At 37.5% G+C, this 19,379-nt stretch overlaps 1 protein-coding gene across 1 annotated transcript; it reads left to right on the top strand.

Moving 5' to 3' along the window:
* Positions 1-11,481: 11,481 nt before the first annotated feature.
* On the top strand, positions 11,482-17,869 carry C9H3orf38 (chromosome 9 C3orf38 homolog). Its single transcript, XM_047563204.1, has 3 exons — positions 11,482-11,997; positions 14,319-14,560; positions 16,361-17,869. The coding sequence occupies exons 1-3, from the start codon at positions 11,871-11,873 to the stop codon at positions 17,024-17,026; spliced, it is 1,035 nt and encodes a 344-aa protein (XP_047419160.1). The 5' UTR covers positions 11,482-11,870; the 3' UTR covers positions 17,027-17,869.
* Positions 17,870-19,379: the final 1,510 nt, after the last annotated feature.

Below are 19,379 nucleotides of genomic sequence, written 5' to 3'. Positions count from 1 at the left end.
GACTATCTCCCAAATTAACAAGTGACTCTTAACCCACCATCTAAGTGCCCTGGAACCCCCTACCAAAGCACACCTGGAATGTAACCCTTGAAGAGCTCCTTTAAAACTCCCTGTCCCCACCTGATGGAGAGAATTATAGCCTTTGGGACAGGAATCCCCTGTGTTTCTCCTATACTAGAAAAGCAATAAGCCTTCTTTTTCCTTTTTCCCAAAACCATGTCCTCATTATTGAATTGACATTGGGAACAAGGACCCAGTTTTGGAAACAAATTTGGCACCCCAGATGGGATCCAAGAGCAGTCCCTGCTCCAGTTTTCTTGGGCAGGCCTGGCACTCCAAGCAACTGCACCTCCATGCAGAAGATGTAAAGTGAACTTTTTGAAAGCTGACTACTGGAAAATCAGGAGATGCGGGAGTGTGCCTCAGGTCGAACTAGAGGAGCTATTCCTATAAGTAAAGGGAGGAACTGAGGGATTCCCAGTAGCTGCCCTTTGCTTCGGGAAACTCCTGCCTTCCTTCCCTGCTATATCTTGGTCTACTTTGAGAAAAAGAAACCAAATGTAGTAAAGTTGTGACACCTTGGCCATTCAGTAAGCTCCCCCGGTGTGCACACAAAGACCCTTGATTCTACACATCTGGTTCCCCTTTGTTGGGATATTTGGTCCCTTTTTGTGGCGATATTTGTGGTGTTGCTGGTGTAGAAGTCCAGTTAAGCAGGAGTTGGGAACTTGGGGGAATTTCCCCCATCTGGTCTATTTTAAGAGTTCCCAACTGTTGGCCATAGTTTGGGGATCCTCTGTTTGTCTGTCTCTACGTTTTTTGTTTGTATTTGTTTCTGGCCCCTTAAGTCATAGGCAATACTGTGTTGATCCTATAGGTTGTTTCTTGGGAAATATCTTGGCTGAGTGAGTCACCTATAGGTACAAACCTGTCTAAGAAAAAGATGATGTTTTACTGTAACAATCTGGTCTTTGAATGGTTTTCTGAATTATTGTACAATCTTGCAGTTGGGAGTTGGTCTGTCAGATTTTAAAAAAGTGCAAGATTCTGTAAATATAGACATGTATGCAATTACATAATGAGTCTTAACAGGCAAAAATTCAGTTGGACGCAAAAAGGTGTGGCCACTAACGTTTTAGTATAGCAAGATAAAAAAGGAGGATTTAATATTTTTTTTCTTTTCAACCTGGTGCTGACAGTCTAAGTGCTACTTCTCAGCTTGGCTCCAGGCAGCTGCAAATCTTTCTGTTGTGGGTCCAGGGACACCAGTCCTGAGATAAAGGAGAAAAAAAGAAAATCCCAGGAAAGCTGCCTGGTCTACAGAGAAATGGGCAAAGAGGACCTGGCCTCTACCCTGCTTTCCAGTCATTCTTTGCCCATGGGAATAAAACTGGAGTTTGAGAACAGGGCTCAGTTTGCTGCTTCTGCAGATAAATGAAATCAGTGTGAGCTATAGGCTTCACTGATTTTCTTTCTGGGTTCTTCTCTCATGGGTTCAAGAATGAAATCCAAGGATGGTGGCAGAGGACAAAAACAAAATAAATAAAATTAGTTTTAAATGAGAGGAAATAAGACGGAACTCCTTGTGATGTGAGGGAGAAACTGGCGGAAAGCTTTTCCACTTGAGTATACTAGATCAGGAACTTGGGCTTCTGGATGAAGGCAATGATCAGAGTCCATGCTGAACAAACATCAAAAAGCATTAAGGCTAATTTTTGAAATCTGTGCTATTCAGATGTTGGGAAGGTACGAAGGTTGTTGACTTGGCCCATGACTTTCTATTTGGCTGTGTACTTTCTGTCCTTAAGTCTGAATATTTTGTAACCTCCATTTGGGTCCAATCCCATTTTCATTTTTCCACCACTCTGGGACAAAGGAATGGACTGGAACGCTTAATCTAACATGGCTGCCTTTACATTTGAAAAAAACCTTATCTGGGGCCCATTATACTCATTGTCTGAAGATTAGCCAGTCTTAGTGGGGATGGAAGATGAAAGCTGCCAGTGACAAGGAATGGGGTAATAGGTTCCAGTATTATTTAATTATAACCTGGAGACAAAACAGTCTCTCCCTTTTAAGATCTGTCCTATTTGGACACTTCTGGGTGTAGCTTTGCCTGTTGCAAAATACAAGGCCTCCCTGAGTTCCCATGTGTCTTGGCTCTGCTGATTTCTGAAGAAAGATCCCTAACAATCTCTGTATGGTCAATGTGACCTTATTAGACAGAGTGCCCTAGATACACAGTATATAAAGAGAGAGTCTCTGGGTACAATTGACAGTAGAGAATTCACTTGAAGTTGATGGCATTATGGTGATGATAAGAGAGACTGGTCAAAGAACAATGACCTGTGTTCCAACCCCTTGAGTGCAAACTGGAAGAAAAAAGATTTAAGGCACAGTTTTTAAAAATATGCCGGACTGTCTGATCCTCTCCTGGGATAAAATTTGTTTTGTAAATTAAATGTACAGATAACATACTCATCCCAAAATTAACAACTTCATTTGCAATTGTCTTCCAGGAAAATAAAACAGAACCTTCTCTGCTAGGGGTCTACTAGAAATGAGTAAGGCCTTTTAGGCCACGGGGACCCTGAGAAAGGTGATCAATGTAATCATAACCAAGATTTATTTTAGGACGAAATAACTTGCCCCAGGGGGAAAAATAATAATAATAACCCCTTAAGAAAGAGGCAGTCATTCTCTTCTGGACAGTTGTTTAAATTGGACAATGAGTCAGCTTTGCCAGATATCCTACTGTGCCTCTTCTGCCTGTTAAAAACCTCACACTGATGAGCACTGGTTTGTGCAAGACTTGGGAACTATAAGATATTAAAGTGTGATGTCCATTGCTTTTAGGATTTTTCTTTGTCACAGAAACAGACAACTTAAAATCTTGACCAGGCTTGATTTGCATGAGTAACTTAAACACATGTGACAAGAGATATTTATATATCTGAAACTAAATATGTTTGTCTGAGGCTTATCTGTATGTTATGTAAAAGTTTATAAAATGAAGGTCCATATAGGTTTAACCAATAAGTGCTATCTTTTATACATTGCATCTGACACAAATCGGTGACACTGCCATTTAAAAAACTGACGTATCTGTCTGCTTTGACTAAGTCTAATTCTGATTATTAACACTGTTTCCTAAATGTATAAGAGATTTAAGGCTATCCTTGATTTTTGCCAGTACTGCTGTACTCTGCAAGCCTATAAATATCTGTGAATTCCGAATTTTACTGTGAAAATTAAACCTAGCTAATATAAGGACATCTGTGTAATGGTAACACTAACTATTAGTTCTTTGTTTATTAAGTATACTCAAGTTGTTCTAGTATACAAATTTTAAAACATAAAGCTTGGAAGAGCACTTTACCAAGTTGGTATTCTCCAAACTAAAGTTGTCTAAAATGGTAACTTTTTTTTTTTTTTTTTTTTTTTTTTTTGCAGTGCTGGGGATTGAACCCAGGGCCTTGTGCTTGCAAGGCAAGCACTCTACCAACTGAGCTATCTCCCCAGCCCCTAAAATGGTAACTTTAAATCTTATAGAAATAATAAATCAAATTGGAAATTTATATCACTTAATGTTCTGTAATTGGACCTGTTCTCAATAAGATGTATGTAAAATTTTATGTTCCTTTTTACACTGGGATAGAAATTTAAAATGTATTTTTAAAAGATAATGAGAGCCTGATGTGTTTTAAGGTGGATATTATAGTTCCTTTTTTTTTTTTTTTTGGGTGCTGGGGATTGAACCCAGGGCCTTATGCTTATAAGGCAAGCACTCTACCAACTGAGCTATCTTCCCAGCCCCTTTAAGGTGGATATTATAAAACATGCAACCATTTTGCCACTTTCCCACCAAAAAAAGGGTTAAAAGCTCTCTTAGCTTTTCTTTGATTCATGTATCAGATGTAATGTATTGTTATTTGTGAAGAGTCCTGCTTTACCTGAGATAAGGCTCTGCCTCCCACCTTACTCCATGTTAGAATGGTTCCAAAATAGGTGTCAGACTTCAGCTCATTTAAAGTGTGTTTAAAAGATTGATTTTTGTTGTAAAGATTACTGTAATCTCAAAATAAATAGGAAATATATAATGTAACTAAGTAAGGTTTGGGATTATTAAAAAAATGTTTCTTGGACCATAGCTATTATACAAACTGAATCTGTTTTTGCTATTGTTAATTTCATTTTGTATTTTCCTTGTAAATTTTATTTGTTAGTACCTTACAGAAGTGTAACTTCTAATATAACAACCTGAGTTAATTTGAAATAACAGGTCATCATCTACAGAGGACAGACAGGATGTAAGACTAACTTCCAGTAGTAATACAGACCCCAATTAAATAAAAGGGATAAATAACTATAAAATTATAGATATTGAAGTTATAACTTGTTATTACCTCTTTAGTGAAACTGACTTGCTGGATGTTTAAAACAAAAAACTTAGAGACTAAAGTCAAGAAAGTAAAAGGGCCAAGGAAAAAGCAGCCAATATTTGACCCTTGCCCTCTAAGGTCAGCCAGCACCCACAGAATGATAGGACCCCACTAAAGGTTCTGAAACTCCCGAGAGTTACTTGATCTGCCAATCAGGGAGATTGAGTGAACACTAGAGAACATGAAGCCAACCAGTTGGTGTACATTCTGCAAAGAGGAGGGCAATTGGAGAGTGAAATGCCTGATGCTTCCAAGAGAAGCCATATGTGGTCATCAAGTCCCTGACCTGACCATCCTGGCACATGGCACCACTGACAAGAGGAAACTTAAAGGAGCCAGGAGGCTTTGCACATGTCCCTAAGAATGATCTCTGAGGAATCTTAGCCGACTCTTAAGAATAGATAGGAACAAGGTCAGTTTTGACCAGCTTGGTCTTAAACACCTGGCAAGAGAGTATAGCCTAAGCACAGTGCTACATGGATTTTTGAAAATGTAACTTAAGATATACACTTGTGTCAGTCTTACCAAAAGTAAGTAAAGCTGGAGGCTGTAAAGGAAGGGTTCTTATGGAAGTGCCTGGTATTTAACTATCACACAAGTTTGTCCTATTTCAGAACCTGGATGAAATACTAATTCCTTTTTGTTAGTTGTTCACACAAAAAAAGTAACGCTTTACTGTTGTTTATTGTGGTGCTAGCATGAACCTTGCCCTATGTATATCTTGTTCAGTCACCTGCCGACTGCCACCATGGACCTCTGGACTGCTATGATGCTTAAAACCGCTAAATGTCCATGTCCCCGCTGACAGAAAACAAGGACTTTGGGTCACTTCCCCTCAACTTTGCCTTTTCTCAGCAGGAAGCAGCCTGGAGATGTCTGTGGGCACCTATTTTTTCACAGAAATGGAATGTGGAAATTGACAGTGGAGAATTGTAACAGTGGTCCACTTCATCTTTTGAATACAGTTCTGAGGTTTATTTTTAAAAAGGGACAATTTTTCCTTTTTCTCTTCCCCTCTCTCCCTCTCTCTGAACTGGAACAAGATTACCCTGAGCTCTACAGGAAGGAGATGCCTGCTGAGGTTCTGGGAGATGACTATCTCCTAAATTAACAAGTGAACCCTAATCCACCATCTAGGAGCCCTGGAACCCCCTACCAAAGCACACCTGGAATGTAACCCTTGAAGAGCTCCTTTAAAACTCCCCTGTTCCTCCTGATGTGGAGAATCACAGCCTTTGGGACAGGAGTCCTTGTGTTTCTCCTTTGCTAACCAAACAATAAGCCCTCTTTTTCCTTTTTCTCTAAACAGTGTCCTCATTATTGAATAGGCATTCGGGACAAGGACCCAGCTTTGGGCAACATGTGAAAGCTAGAGGGGAAAAAAGGAAAAGAAAGATGGGTGCAGACCTCATGAAAATCAAAGGGACATTAAAACAGGAAAGGGACCAAGAGGTGGGAGGTAGTGAGGAAGGGGGAAAGTGTTGGGGAATGATATTGGCCAAACCGTCTTGTTATATTGTCTATTATGTGCATGTGTAAATATCTAACAACAGATACCACCAATATATATAACTATAATGTATCAATTAAAAAATATGGAGAAAAATTCTGTCTGATTCACAGTTTTAGACTAAATGTGATCCATTTTTGAATAATGAAAGTATTAAGTAGTTGGGCAAATTACTGGAATATAGATAACTTTCTTGAAGTTTCCAGAAACTTAAAAGTTTTGAGAATGTGAAGAATTCTGGTTACTAAGTACACTTCAAAGATAATACAATTAAGTTACTTTTCACGTGTCTTAGACTGTTTTGTGTTGTTACAATAGAATATCTCATGCTCCATAAGGTCTAAAAAGGTTTATTTAGCTCACAATTCTGGTGGTTGGAAGCATAGAACCACATGGTGCCACTTCTTGATACACTTCTGGATAGATAACAGCATGTTGGAGAGGCAGAAATGGAACCAGTGAGTAGAGGCTGCATATATGCCAGCAAGGAAACAAAAGAGAGGGGATCGGGTCCAGGCTCACTTTTATAAAAGTATCTCAGGAGCAAACCAACTCCTTTGAGAATTGCACTGATTCTTTCCAAGAATGGTGCACCCATGGTCTGATCATTTCTTAAGAGCTCAACTACCTTGGTATTATTAAATCAGGGACTAAGCTTTTTTTTTTTTTTTTCCTGTTGCAGTTATCCACTGATGATTGAAATCAATGTAGATCTTTTATTATGCTAGGTGCTTTGGTGTTGATATGAGCCTTTGGGAGACACAATCAAATCACATCAACACCAAAGCACCTAGGACAATGTAAGATCTATATTGATTTAAATCATCAGTGGACAACAGCACCAGAAGTTGGGGTTATATGTCAACTTTAGGTGGAGTCAACCCAATTTTATATGGAATAAAAATTAAAAATAAGAAGTTCATTCTTTATTGATGGGTCTTTTAAACTGGGAAGAAATGGTTTTTATTTTACTAAATTACTGTGTATCAGCTACTTTCTATGTATTACCTCTAAGTGTTAAAACTCAAGCATAAATATAAACATTGCTTTCCAGACACCAAGACTTTGTCAAAGACCAACTAAAGTCACACAGTTAATAAGTGGAGAGGTGGGACTGAAAAATCATAAGTGTCCAAAAACCATGTTTCCATTCTGCCATGTGAGTTTCCCTACAAATATAGAACATGAGTGGATCTAATATATCCAAATAGAAAGGGCTAAAATGGTCCAAAGATCAGTGATTTCAGAGACAGGATAAAGTCTGACACAGATATTTCATTATCTTCTATTAGCAGTGATTCATAAAAGTTTGGACCCTGGAGCAGAAGAATCAGCATCACTGTGGAACTTGTTAAAAATGTTAAATATTGGTCAGGTTGAGAACGGAACTGTCATGTAACAAGTCTTCCAGGTAATTCTGTGGTTTGAAAACCACAGATCTAGAGCAATACAGTTCATTTTATTTCCCCAGAAAGTAATCTATTTCCTTTTAAATTAATAGATCCTTCTTAGGAACTCTGTTTCTAAGACATCTAAAGTTTCCCATTAGTAGGGTGAATAGATATTTTACTAGTAACAACTAATACCCCAAACTGCTCAAACTTGGAGAATTTTTAAAATTTCTGTTCAAGAAAGTATTCATTGCAATGTTTATTGAAAACAGCCAAAAAGGCATGAAGATTTGTTGTACTAAAGTTCAAACGTGGCAGTTTTATAGTAGTACAAACCTAAGCACTTAAGATTATTCCACTGAAATCAGACTTCCTTATCTGTAAAAGTGGATAGCTCTTGAAAGTTTATAAGAATTAAATCTGTTAGGGGTCTGGTGCTGATTTCTGTCACGATTTTGCTAAATTTCCCTTGTTGTGGTTACTGTTCCAATTCTGGCAGTCATGTTAACAATCCCAACTGTGCTCACCATACCATTTTGTTCTATGCAATTTTCACTACTACCCTCCTGCTCAGGTAAATCTTCAGCATCCTTCTGCACCACCCTCACTAATTCAACCTTTCTTAGGCATCACCACTTGCTCCATAATGCCCGACCTTGATTACTCTATATTCCTATTAAAATATACTTGCCCAGTGTTCATTCTCTCAGTGAATGGCAACTCTTGTGGCAGAAATCAATTAAAACCCTGTAGTAATTCCTGTGACATCCTCCACCCAAGCCACCATCTTCTCTCACCTGGACTACTGTAGTAGTGTCCTAATTAGAGGGTCCCTGTTCTCTATTTTTTTTTAAATGGTTGTATCTGGGATTGAACCCAGGGGTCCTCTACATCTGAGCTATAATACCAGCCCTTTTAATTTTTTTATTTTTTATAATTTACTAAGTTATCAAGATGGACCTTGAATTTGTGATGGTCCTGCCTCAGCCTCCTGAATAACTGGAATAGTATGGGCCACTGGGCCTGGCTCCTCCACTCTTGCCTTCCTTTAGTCTATTCTTCACACCACCCAAGTGTGATCCCATTAGAAATAAGTCAGATTATTCTATTCCTCAGCTTAAAACCCTCAAATGACTTTACAACTCATTCATTTATTCAACAAATATTCATTGCATACCTACTATATGTCAGTCTTTGGAACAACAACAACAAAATGAACCCAAAACCATCCTTGTCTCACAGAACTCATTTTCTATTGGTGTCAACAAACAATACAGTATATTATAAGGATCATCAAATACAATAGCAACTAGCCACATGTGGCTATTATAATTTCACTGAAATTCAAATATAACTTTAAGTTTGTTTCTCAATTGCACTAGCCACATTACAAGATCTCAACAGCTACAAGTAGCTGATGGCTACTATTATTTGGCAGCACATGCAAAGAACATCTCATCATCCCAGAAAGCACTTTGGCAGGTTATTTTATATCAGTGATTCTCAACTGGGAGTGATTTTGCTTCCTCCCAGGGAACATTTGGCAACATGCCAGAGGTATTTTTGATTGTCTCAACTAAAAGGAGGTGGCTACTAAAACCTAGTTGATAGAATCTAGGGATGCTCAAAAGCATCCTACAATGCACTAGTCAATTCCTATGACAAAGAATTATTCTTACCAACCTATGTCAATAGTGCTACACTTAGGAAAAACAAGTATAATTCAAACTGTTTCTCCTAATATACTACCAATACAGATCACTTCCAACAGCAGATGCTTCCCCAGACCCTTGCAATAAGCAATCGATTCATTTTGTAGTGGTAGACACCAGTCAGGTGTTCTCTATTCAATGCTAATACCTTCTACCTGGAGATAGAATCAGGTCCAAAAGGTTGAAGCTCAGTCCCAAGATGATGTGTCTCCTGATTCATTTCAGATACCAATCTGAAATCCCAGTTTATCTTTGCTTGTGACTGACCAGCTAGAAATTAGGTTCTCATAACCTCTTCCTATGTTTAAATAATTTGCTTGAGTAGTTTGCAGAACTCAGGAAAGCACTTAAATTTACTAGCTGATTACAAAGGATATTACAAAGGATACAGATGAGCAGTTGCAAAGGTTGTGAGTTTTGGGAGAAGAGGCTCAGAGCTTCCATGCCCTATCCAGATGTGCCAAACTTCAGTAACTTTCATTTGTTCAGCTAGTCACAAGCTCTATGGAATGTGTCCTTTTGAATTTTTATGGAGACTTCATTGTGTAGACATAACTGAAGCATAAACAACCTCATCAAAATGTGACTGGATAAAATGGGTATGATCTAATGCTAATAGGTGGAGTGGGGTTGGCTTGTCTGCTCAGCATTCTTGGCCACTCTGTGCAGCATTCCTCCCTCAGGGTATGGGGCAAGACCCCTTTGGAATGAGGAGGGTCTTAAAACCTACTTTCAGACAAGGGTAGGTCAGACACTTTGTTTATGACCAGCTCTAAGATGGAAAGGCAAAAAATCAGAGGTTTTATGATCATTGTTGGTGAAGAAAAAGTCTAGTTTCTATGGCCTGATGTAGGGAGGAAGTTACTAACCACTGATAAAAATCAAAATAAATATAAAATCACAAGTCCTCATTGTCTTCTTTAAGGACTGAGCAACTCCAGCCTCCTAGACCTCCTTCCTTTGTGCCAAGAACATCCCTTCATCTATAAAATCTGTACTATTTCTTCTTCCTAGATCATTCATCTGTGGTTCACACTCTCACTTCCTTCAGCATTTTGTTCAATGTCACTTTGAGAAGCTTTCCTTACAACCTATATAAAATACTAACACCTCCTCTTCTTGATTTATTTTTCTTCATAGCACCTACCAATAGAATATACAGTTTCTTATGTGTTTATATTGTTTCCTTCCACTAAAATGCAAGCTCCAAAGGCCTTGTATTTATCCTCAGTACAAAGAATAACTGGCAAATTGGCATTTAGCAGCTGCACAATAAATATATATATATTTTTAAGTGAAGCAATGAAGGAATAAGACAATCATGCACGAGTTCCGTAAGGTTCCACACCAGTATAAATAAGCACTTAATTTTATCTCTTTTCCCCCTTCTTTACTGGGAATTGAATCCAGGGGCACTCTAAGGTGCCCAAGGTGACCTTGAACTTTTGATTCTCCTGCCTCAGCCCCTGAGTTGCTAGGATGACAGTCCTGTGACACCATCCCTGGCTAGTGCTCATTAATTCAAAAACTCTTGAAAACTGCTTAAAAGAGAGAGTGGTTTCTAAGGATCTTAAATAACTAGTATAACAGACATTCATCAGTGCTTAATAAAAAAGAATTGGTATCTACTGGGTAAATGGTACATCAAATAACATGTTGTGGCAATTTAACGGTGCCTTGTTTTAAAGACAATATGGTGTATTTTATGACTGACATTTAGCTATTGTTTAAAGTGTTAAATTTACTCACCTGGATCCGTGCATATTGTCATTTAGCAGCTACACATTTCAGCTACTAAATGCCAATACTCCAAAGTATGAATAAAAAACGGAAGAAGACAGAAGCAAAGGAAGTGTTTAACTGTGATTTCTCAATCTAGTGGAGCATGACTGTTTTCCTCTCAGTGTATGTGCATTAGTGTCAGAGTACTACTAACAGCCAATATACATATACTAAGCTCCTACTAGTTGCCAGACACTGGATCTTTACTAGATCTATTTAGAGATAGGAAACTAAGGGTCAAAAAGGTTAAGGAACTAGCTCACAGTCACAGCTACTAGACGGCGGGGTAAAACCCTTGACAACCAAGCTTCCAGAACTCCCATCCTTAAAACTTCCTAGGATGGAGCCGGCGACTAGCCCGACTGAGGCAACAGAATCTCCCAGCCAGCTAGAGAAGGGAGTCAGCTGGAAAGTTGGCAGGCGTGAGATAGGACAGGCGACTCGTTTCTTTTCAACTTTTCATAGTATAATTTTAAAAAATTATTTTAATTTATTTAACTTAAGAATATTAAACTATCGTATCACCCTGCTCAGAAGTGGCCTCAGAGGACATTCAAGCGCTCCCGGGGGCCGGGCCCGTGGGCGGGGAGGAGCCGCCTCCATTGGCCCGCCCCGCGGCATCACGGGAGCTTGCCCTGCGCCGGGCCGCCGCCGACTTTCCACGCACCTGCACCTGCGCAGCCCTCCAAGGCACTGTTTTAGAGGAAGGACTCCTGAGGCGTCCAGGGATTCTTTTTGCACCCAGCTTTCTTTTTTTCGGAAGGTCGATGTTCTCCGTGTAAATGCGACACTTCTCTTAAATGGGATACGTGGAACTTTGCTCCCAGTCAGCCCGGAACCACAAGTCGGGAGCACAGCGTTTCCTCATTGACCTCCTTAGCGATCACTTCCGCCTAGGGGCCTAGAATACCTGAGACCCTTCGGCGGCGAACGACTGGCAAGGCACTTCCGGTCTGTTGCTAAGGCGCGGGCCCTGTGGGCGGTAGAGGCAACTGTATTGGCGTCGTCCTCTCCCCCCTTCCCGGGGGTCGAGATGTCGGGGCTTAGCCACTTTGAGATGGAGGGCTGTCGTCATCTGCTCGGCCTGCTGGACAACGACGAGATCATGGCCCTATGCGACACCGTCACCAACCGTCTAGTGCAACCTGAGGACCGCCAAGGTAAGGACAGACCCTTCTCCCCGAGGGCGGCTGCGCCTGCCCAAACCGCACTCAGACTCCAGGTTGCGGGAGCGTGGGAGTGGAAGGGGTTGGGAGCCTAGCCAGCCCCGAGTTGGCCCCCCAGTCACGCCGGGGCGGAATCCTGGTCACCGCCGCTGCTCCGCGGTTCTGGAACCACCCACGGACCTCGGTGGCCTGGCCCTGGAGGGAGGTGGTCGCCCTGAAAATGGCACAACTTGCCAGGTTTTCTTCCTTGACGTTGTGAGCAAATGCTTGTTGGTTCGAGGTTTCGGAGCACGTCAGTAGTCATTTTTCACAATTTTCGGGGAGCCAGACTCTTTTCTTCTTTCAGTTTCGATCAACATGAGAAGTCAGCTGCTGCTCAGGCTTTTTTCTTCAAGCTTTCGGGAGAAGGGGCTATTATAAACACCTTGTATCCATCTCTTAGGTAAAACAACCACTGTAATGAAAAGGAAAATGGTTTGAATCCATGTCTCTCTGGAGTCAAAATTTTTTCGAGAATATTTTGTGTACTACGAATTACTTTCAGAGCCAGTTAGTACACATTTTGGTAGATATTTCAAGGTTTAACGTTAAAGGAATAAACTCCTAAGGATTTAGACTGAAAATAGCTTTAGACTACCTACTTCTTCATCATTTATATATTTTACTTGTTAATCGCCTTAACAATCATGGTGAGTTTTAGTTTAAAATTAGAATAGATAAAATGCTGGATGTAATTGGTAGTGGATCTAAGAGCAAATAAGGAAAGAAAAAAAAAAAATGGAAATGTCCCTGTACAAAATTGTTTACATGATTTGAGGAGATAAAAGAAAAAATAAGCATATGAAAAAAATATTCAACCTCTTTAAAAAACTGAGTAATAAGAATCAGAAACATACTGTGTCTTTTCTGTGTACCAGATTGATAAAACATTAGCAATAAAAATCTCAAGTGTTGGTACCCAGGTGTAGCAACTCTTTGACAGGTAATGAAGGAATATAAATTAGAATTAAAACTTTGGAAAACAAGTTTGACATTATCTCCTAAAATGAAAGATTAGTCATACCCTCTAGACTTGGGCTTCTCAAACTTTTAAATATCACTCTGGGATTTTATTAAAATGTTAATTTTGATTCAGTAGTTTTGGATTAGGCTCCAAATTCTGCATTTCTAGCAAGTTCCCAGAGATTGCTTAATCCCTCCTCTTAGTGGGAGATATGTATACTCAAAGCTGTACTGTTTATAATAGGACAGGTACAGTAAAGTTTCTAAACAAGAATAGAAACCTTGTAGTATAATCATATAATTAGCTGTAGTACAACAATGAAAATGAATTAAGTAGAGCTACATTTGTACACAGATTAATCTTAAAAACATTAAGTGAAAAGATAATTATAGAAAACTACATATATTAATGGATTGAATTTATATAACACTTAAAAATATCATTGTGAATATGTTGTTTAGTGATACATATTCAATATAACTGTATAGAAACACTAGGAATTGAAAACATCTAAGGTAGTAGCTACTTTGAGATGGGTGAGAAGAAGGGGTAGTAGTATTAGGGAGGGGTGAAATAGGGCCTTAAAGATACTGGTAATTTCCTGTGTTAAGATCTTTATAAGGGACCTGGGGATATAGCTCAGTTGGTAGAGTGCTTGCCTGGCATGCACAAGGCCTGGGGTTCAAGCCCCAGCACCACCAAAAAAAAAAAAAAAAAAAAAAAAAAGATTTTTATAACGAATGTATTTGGGAGTATAATATTGCAATTCTGTATACCTCATACATGTCAAAAATATTCTGTGCTTTTATATGCAGTTTTTGGTTTTTTTTTTAATTAAAATCTGGCATCTGCCACATCCTAGAAATATGGTTATTGATACCTCCTGTCTTCAATTTTCTTTGTGCAATGAGGAGATTGGACTAAAATTATTTGACACTTAAAATACTGTAATTTTACTGATTTTTAGAGGTTGTATATTAATTTAGACCTTATCGAAAAAAATTTTCTGGCTTAATTTTTTCTAAAACACAATTTTTAAAAATAATATGCTAGTATTTTACTGTTACTTATGGGAAGCAATGGTAAGCAACAGGATTTTTGAGGGTAAGGAAAGTTTAAAGCATAACTGTATTTAAAAAAATAAAAACAAGACTGACAACCCATTTCCTGTTTTTTTAAAAATGATAACTATCTCATGCAAAAGCATTAATGTGTCAAGAGTTTAAATGTTTTTCAATAGAATTTCTGCTGACATTAGACACATTTATAAGTACCTCATGATTTTCTGTTAATCATTGCAATTTTCTTCTAGATGCCATTCGTGCAATATTAGTGTATAGTCAAAGTGTAGACGAGCTTCTTAAGCGTAAAAAAGTCCACCGAGAAGTTATATTTAAGTACTTGGCAACACAGGGGATGGTTATACCTCCAGCAACTGAAAAACACAATCTTATTCAACATGCAAAAGTTTACTGGGAAAAGCAATCACAATGGAAACTGAAGGAAACAACAGAGCGGGTTTCAAAGACAGAGGACATCCGACTCTTTCAGCAGGTAAGTCAGATCTTGTAGTTACTTCTGAACCTTTTTTTTCCCTTCTGAAACTCTGTAGATGATCCCATGTATAGTAGTCTATTGATTTTTTAGGGAAAAGAATGTTTTCTTCCTTTTATCATTGATGTCTAATAGACTCTTAGAGAGTATAAACTGTAAGTTTCATTTCATTTGAATTTGGATTCTAGTTCTCCAATTTTTTATTTTCTACCTTTAAAGAAACCTATTATAAGTCCTTTTTTTTGGTTCTGAGAACTGAACCCAGGGGTGATTTACCACTGAGTTACATTCCAGCCCTTTTTCTTTTTTATTTTGAAGCAGGGTCTCATTGAGTTTCTTAGGGCCTCGCTAAGTTGCTAAGGCTGGCTTTGAACTTGTGATGCTCCTACCTCAGCCTCCTATATTGCTGGGATTACAAGTGTGCATCACTGGGCTTGGCAAATTCTTTCTCATTATTAAGAGTTTCTTTGATATCAATGCAAAATTTTCATGAAAGAAATTTAAAGTTTTTGACTAGAAAAGGTCTGTGGTAATTTTTTTCAGCTGACATTCTTATTTCTTGTGTATCCACTGACCATTTTATAGACAGTGAATTTTAAATGTTTATTGAATGCACTGTAGGTAATTGTTTTGTCTTCATATTAAGAAATAGTCTTAAGACTTTTTTTACATAACATACTAAAAAGAGAATGGATTTTGAAATCATGTGCATGTTACTTCATATTAAGGTCTGGCATATAATAGGTGCATGAGCTTGGGCAAATAACTTGATCTTTCTGAGTTTGTTTTCTTTATCTATAAAAGGGTTATATTAGGGTTGGTGGGGGTAGTTCTGTGTGTGTTTAGCTGTAGTGTAAAATCAGCATGTATGAGCCCTGTATTTAATTCCCAGCATCAAAAAAAAAAAAAAAAAATCATAATAATATCTGCATTAAGGCATATTGTGAAGATAGGAGGAAATAATACTTAAGTGCCAAACTTCATACCCAGCATATTAGATAGCAGATGTTCAGTAAGCATAGGTGTTTTTTTCAGCCATCTGATTGAGGTACTGTGATGTGTGGAATACATAGAAGAATGAGATAGAGCCTAGCTGATATATTAGGTATAATTTTGGAGTAACATTTCCTCTGTAAAAAGAGAAATAATAATATAAAATTAGCTCCAGTCATAGAAAAGGACTTATTTCAACCACTTGAGAGTATCTGTTTAAAGACATAAAAATGATTATTTATTATCAGCTTTATTGGATTTATGTAGGTTTTGACAACTATACCTGTGAAAGCACTGCCACAATCAAGAGAAAATGCTTGTATAAGTCATTATTAATGAATCTTGCTGATATGTTAAAGGGCCTTGTTTATGATATTTTTCAAAGAATTAGTCCATTTCATCTAAAACTACAAATTCATGGTCATTGAACATGATGTTCCCTTATTATTCATGCCTGTGTGTACTTTTCTTTAAAAAAAAAAAAAAGGGTCCAGCTATGTTGCTCAGACTGGGTTCAAACTCTTAAGCTCAAGAGATCCTCTTACCTCAAGCTCCCCAATGACTGGAACCACATATGCACACCAGTGAGCCCAGCTGGCCTTCATTAAACTTTACTTAGCTAAGTTTTCAGCTAGTTAAGCTGGAAATTTCTGAAATTATTTTTCTCCTTTTTGGAAAATGACTTTTTATGCATAATGGGTTCTGTTCACATTTAGTTCATTTTTGTTTCTTGTAATCAATACATTAAATAGAAAAGAGTTATAAGAGGTAAATCTTAGTTTTGTTTTGTTTTTTTATCTTAATCAGCAGGCAAAAGAAGATAAAAAAGCTGAAAAAGTTGATTTTCGTCGCCTAGGAGAAGAATTCTGCCATTGGTTCTTTGAACTTCTTAATTCTCAGAATCCTTTTCTGGGACCACCTCAAGATGAATGGGGGCCACAGCACTTCTGGCATGATGTCAAGCTTAGGTTTTATTACAATACATCAGAACAAAATGTGATAGACTACCATGGAGCGGAAATTGTAAGCCTTCGTTTACTGTCACTAGTAAAAGAAGAATTTCTTTTTCTCAGCCCTAACCTAGACTCCCATGGCCTAAAATGTGCTTCTTCTCCACATGGGTTAGTTATGGTTGGTGTTGCAGGCACTGTTCATCGAGGGAACACTTGTTTGGGCATTTTTGAACAAATTTTTGGACTTATCCGCTGCCCTTTTGTCTCGAATACTTGGAAAATCAAATTTATCAATCTGAGAATTGTTGGAGAAAGTTCCCTTGCTCCTGGAGCATCACTGAAACCAGCTGTTAAATTTGAACAGAGTGACCTAGAGGCCTTTTATAATGTAATCACTTTGTGTGGTGACAACGAAGTAAAACTTAATGTAAGGCAGACATTGGATAGTGGGACTGGAGACCAAGCCTTATGTAGTGGAAATGAGGCATTGTTGGAAAAAAAGAGAATGGAGTTTACCTAGCCATCTAAAGCATTGATCTCTGTTATGTCAGCTTACAAAGTCTTCTACATGGAAACTTTTCCAAATACTACATCAGTAATTTCTAAGTGATTTCAGATGTAAGGATTGACATATTTTAGTTGAAATACTTTCTGGACTGCAGACTGACACATTATGTGAATACTCGCCTATTTCTACCTGAGTTTCATCAAATGTTCTGAGAGCTTACTGCAGTTTATCAAATAAATCCCACTTTAGATGTTGTATATAACTGTGTGCCTTAGAAACCAGGTAATATCTTCATTTTTCACTTAGTTTTCTACTGATATCCGTACTTTCCATATGGCAAAGGATTAGTAGTGTTCAAACTTCCCTCTTTAAGTTTTTCTTATATTTTGATCTAGGTATGGATATTGGATATTTTCCAGATGCATCTCAGTACAGTATTACTTTAAAAAATTTCAGATATTTTAGAGGTTGTAATGTCAACTCAGTGTTGTCATTTTAGAAAACTCAAATGACATTCAAAAGTTCAAAAATTTAGCAGAGGGAGAAAAATTTAAGTATAGGAACAGTTCTCAAAGTTGTTTGCTCTAATCCAAGCTAAAAATCTCTCTTAATCTCCAACATTTTCTGAACTATTTTGAGCGATGATAAATGACTATTCTCAAAACAGACCTTATTCTTACCAAGGCTTCAACCAGTAGTGTTGTAGAGTATTTATTATAACACCACATAAAGGAAATTAATGTTGAAAATTTTAAGGTGTGCCTAGTTCCTAACTTAAAAATGAATTACTGTGTTTCCTCTTGATCTTGGTAGAGGTGACTCCTCCCCGCAAAAAAAAAAAAAAGAACAAACAAACTTAGAACATGGGGCATGCATATATATATATGCATACATATATCCCCACTATAATTTAAACTTAGTTTTTCACCTCTAATTTGTTACTAGGTTTGAATTACAAAATTCAAATTTTTAAAATTGCCAGATTTATTACGTAGTTGCTTTGAAGTTTAAATTCCTTATCACCCAACAACTATTTGCTGATACTGGGTTTAGTTAGGAATTTTGATTTATAAAAGTACCATTTAGAAAAAAATTCAATGGGAAAATGTGATGATGTTTTGTATGTGTTAAGTTTTTAACATTTAACTCCGCTCATGATTGTCTAGGAAGACTTATGAATATTGGAAGCGGGAGGAAAACAGTTTTTTTTCAGAAAATGGTATGCTTCTGATGAGGAGTAAAAATTGGTATGTCCTAAAATGAGAACTTAATAAAGGAGGGAAATCCCTTTTGTCTGTGTAAGAATAGTATATTGTTTAGATTTACTTTACAGTTGTCTTGCTCTTAGATAAAATTATAGACATTGAACCGAAATAAAACAAATTTTACTACCGCTAGTTACGCTATAGGTATAATATAATTATTAATAATAAAAAACAGCCATTTGAAAAGTACTTATCTCATACTTTTATAAGATAGATAGTTAGGTCACAAGTCCATCTTTACCTGTCCTATAACTCTTCTTAGGTTTGAAAACTGAGTTTTGTCTTATTTCCTAGGTTTCAATACCATTATAAAATATAGATAAATATTCTAAGTAAAGGATTAAATTTAAAACAGTTCATCTCTTTGTGCTATTGATGTCAAGTAGTGCAGAAATATTACTGTGGATGCTCAGAATGGGCAGGGATTTCCTCTAGCTATCTTCAGAATTGCATATTGAATTTGTAGAAAACCCAAGGAAGGCTGCAATTTGTACACATTTTTAGTCAACCTTAAAAATTGAAATCTTAGACATAAGTGGATTGGGACTGTGTGTGTTTCAGGTGCATCCCCACATCTGGGAACAGAGTAGAACCTCATGTTGGAGTCAATAGGTAGAGCCAAAAACTTACATACTAGGAAAAAAAAAAAAAAAGAATTATGTTTTGTTCTTATCAGTGTCTTTTGTCTTATAGTTTGTTTGAATTTTATATGTGGATACACAGAAACTTCTTGGCCCCTAAATAACAGATATGAGAGAACTGTACTGACCTTGAAAGCTCAGGGCGATTGGGATGTTTTTAAGAGCCCTAACGCTACCTAAAAAAAGATACAAGGGAAATATATGAAGAAACAGTATTGGAAGGAAAATGTTTGGAGGAATTAAAATCTGTTCATGAAATATGGGCTTGATTTAGTCATTGGCAATAGCTAAAAGTACCCTTTGAAATCTGCTTTTACCATCACCCCATTAGTCTGTTTATGTTAAATCTTTTTAAACTAAATTGTAAGAAGTGGTTATTTTAGGATGTTATGTAAGTACCTAAAATGCCAAATATATATTTCATATGTCTTGCTAAAATACCAAATTATAGGAAAAAGC

Source organism: Sciurus carolinensis, chromosome 9, assembly GCF_902686445.1.
Source record: "Sciurus carolinensis chromosome 9, mSciCar1.2, whole genome shotgun sequence".
NCBI classification, from domain to species: Eukaryota; Metazoa; Chordata; class Mammalia; order Rodentia; family Sciuridae; genus Sciurus; species Sciurus carolinensis.
Note: the sequence above shows the minus strand (reverse complement) of the source record. Positions and strands in the feature narration are given on the sequence as shown.